Source organism: Rhea americana, unplaced genomic scaffold (genome assembly GCF_003343005.1).
Source record: "Rhea americana isolate MKP2758 unplaced genomic scaffold, rheAme1 scaffold_478, whole genome shotgun sequence".
Taxonomy (NCBI): Eukaryota; Metazoa; Chordata; class Aves; order Rheiformes; family Rheidae; genus Rhea; species Rhea americana.
The window spans coordinates 247,701-249,725 of NW_028186621.1; the positions used below are offsets into that span (position 1 = coordinate 247,701).

General features: G+C 55.7%; 1 protein-coding gene across 1 annotated transcript in view; it reads right to left on the reverse strand.

Moving 5' to 3' along the window:
- LOC146589211 (uncharacterized) overlaps positions 1-815 on the reverse strand; it is a 13,794-nt gene extending 12,979 nt beyond the window's left edge. The window contains exons 1-2 of the mRNA XM_085316660.1: positions 723-815; positions 187-272 (exon numbers count right to left, since the gene is read on the reverse strand). Of these exons, the coding sequence (XP_085172786.1) occupies positions 187-272; positions 723-815 (179 nt within the window). The remainder of the gene's footprint in view (positions 1-186; positions 273-722) is intronic.
- Positions 816-2,025: the final 1,210 nt, after the last annotated feature.

Here is a 2,025-nt window from a genome sequence, read left to right on the forward strand (position 1 = left end):
CAGAGGACACTCAGAGGCCAAGAGAAGAGAGAGCAAGCATGCGCTTAGCTGGCTGCCCTTCCTTGGCAGGAGCTATGCTTGAAGAAGCTCACAAGTGGGCAGCCTTTGGCAACACAGCACTACCAAGCAGGAGTGGAGAAGCTGCTCGCTTGCTCAGCCACAGGCTACACAAGCAAACGTACTCACGTTGGACACACACGGATCCCCCCAGGATGCACATGAAAAGCAGCAGGGTTTTTGCCCAGTAACACCCAGTATCGCATCTTTGGGTTCTGCAAAAAGCACAGACACATGGGAGATGAGGTCAACGAGCGGATCTCCTTCCTCACAAAGGCAACAAAGCTTTCTGATGCCCAGAGCCTCTGTCTGTAGAAAACTCTGCCCCAGCGATGTCTTGCACTACCAGGAGCCCTCCACTACAACACGGAGAAGCTGCACAGCTGTATGCGAAACTGGCCTCTTTCCCCAGGCCTTTGCGAGGGGGAGGCCAGGCTGCAAAGATGTTGGGCTTCACTGCAGGCAGCTCTTCCCAGGTTCTCCTATGCTGACAAAGACCAACGCATGCAAAGAGCAAGGAGCTCGACAGGGATCTTGTGCTGCTGCAGGTCATCTCCCCTCCTCATGCCTACCCATCACGGCAGGCCAAGACACATCAGCTCCTTAGTCATCTGCAAGGAGCTCAGAATAACTCCAAGGAGCCCTGCAGAACAGCCCACACTTACAGACAGGAGGCATTTTAATACAATGCCRGTGCCAYCCACRGCRAGCAGAAACTCTTTGTAATATCGCATGGTGAGGATCTTGTTTCGGCTCATCAGAAGGCCGATGCCTTTGAAAACAAGGTCGTAATCCTCGCCACATCCTGCGCCCCAACTGAACAGCACCACAATGTCTTTCACGCACTCCTTCACCAGCTTCTCGGGAAGGGACATCCTTGATGGCAACAGAGAGTAGTCCAGGGGCAYGATGTCAAGATCATCTAGAGAAGAGCAAACGAGGAAGCCAGCTGGGGAGAAAGCAGCGCAGCAGCCTGAACTCGGCTGCGGCAGTAGGTGAGATGGGCACAACTCCCACGGCCACAGGRAGGCTGCTGGGCCCACGCTGGGGGCGTAAAAGACGGCACAGCAGCCTCCAGCCTTAGGCAGGCCACCCCCAACCTGTTCCYGCAGAAATGATCCTTTGCTKTCCCTGCCTYGGGTGACCCAGCTCACAGTGCCCCCACACTCCACCCCAAGACCTTGGTGACACACGGCCATTTGCCAGTGGCAAACGACAGCCACAGCCATGGCAGCACGGACCAGAAGTCACAGGTGCCTCTGGCCGCGGAGGGGCTTTGTACAAACTCTTGTTCCCACCTCTGGCCCAAGGCTCCCTGCAGCTGACTTTCACCCACTTGCCACTGGGAGGAGGCTGTGAGAGCCAGCAGCAACATTGGCCTTGGCCTGCACAAGCTCGGGTGCAATCTCCCAATCTGGCTAGAAGCAACTGTTCCAAACCAGTTCCATCACACGGCACTCATCCAATAGGGACTAAGAGTCCCCAGGAGAGTACAAGGGGAAGCAAGGCTTTACCCTGCCGCCTTACCAGGAATGTCTCTGTTGTCATAGCTGATCCCCCTGAGCCTGGGCAACTCTCTCTGAGAGGTGAAACCTGGGTGCAATCAGCTCCCTGTTCACCTCCCAGTYGTACTTCCGCAGCACATAGAAGGTGCCAAGTGCATCAAGGGCCACGCCCTGTGACCAGTAGAGAAAGGAGGAAACAAAACAGGGGTTTTCGATGGACCAATGCACAGATGACTGGCCAGAGCAAGGAGATGCTGCTTTGGGCCCTGTGCACACGGGACGAGCAAGGGGGCAAGGATGGGCCTTTGCAAAGCTTTGCAGAAGCTCCCCATTGTGCAGAAGGCCATTGCTTTCCTCCTGCACCTCTTCACCCTCCCAAAGTATATGGAAAGTAACAGCTGAACAAATGTCCCTGAGAGAAGGGACCTTCTCTCCTAGAGGGGAGGTCCCAGGGGTGTGCTGC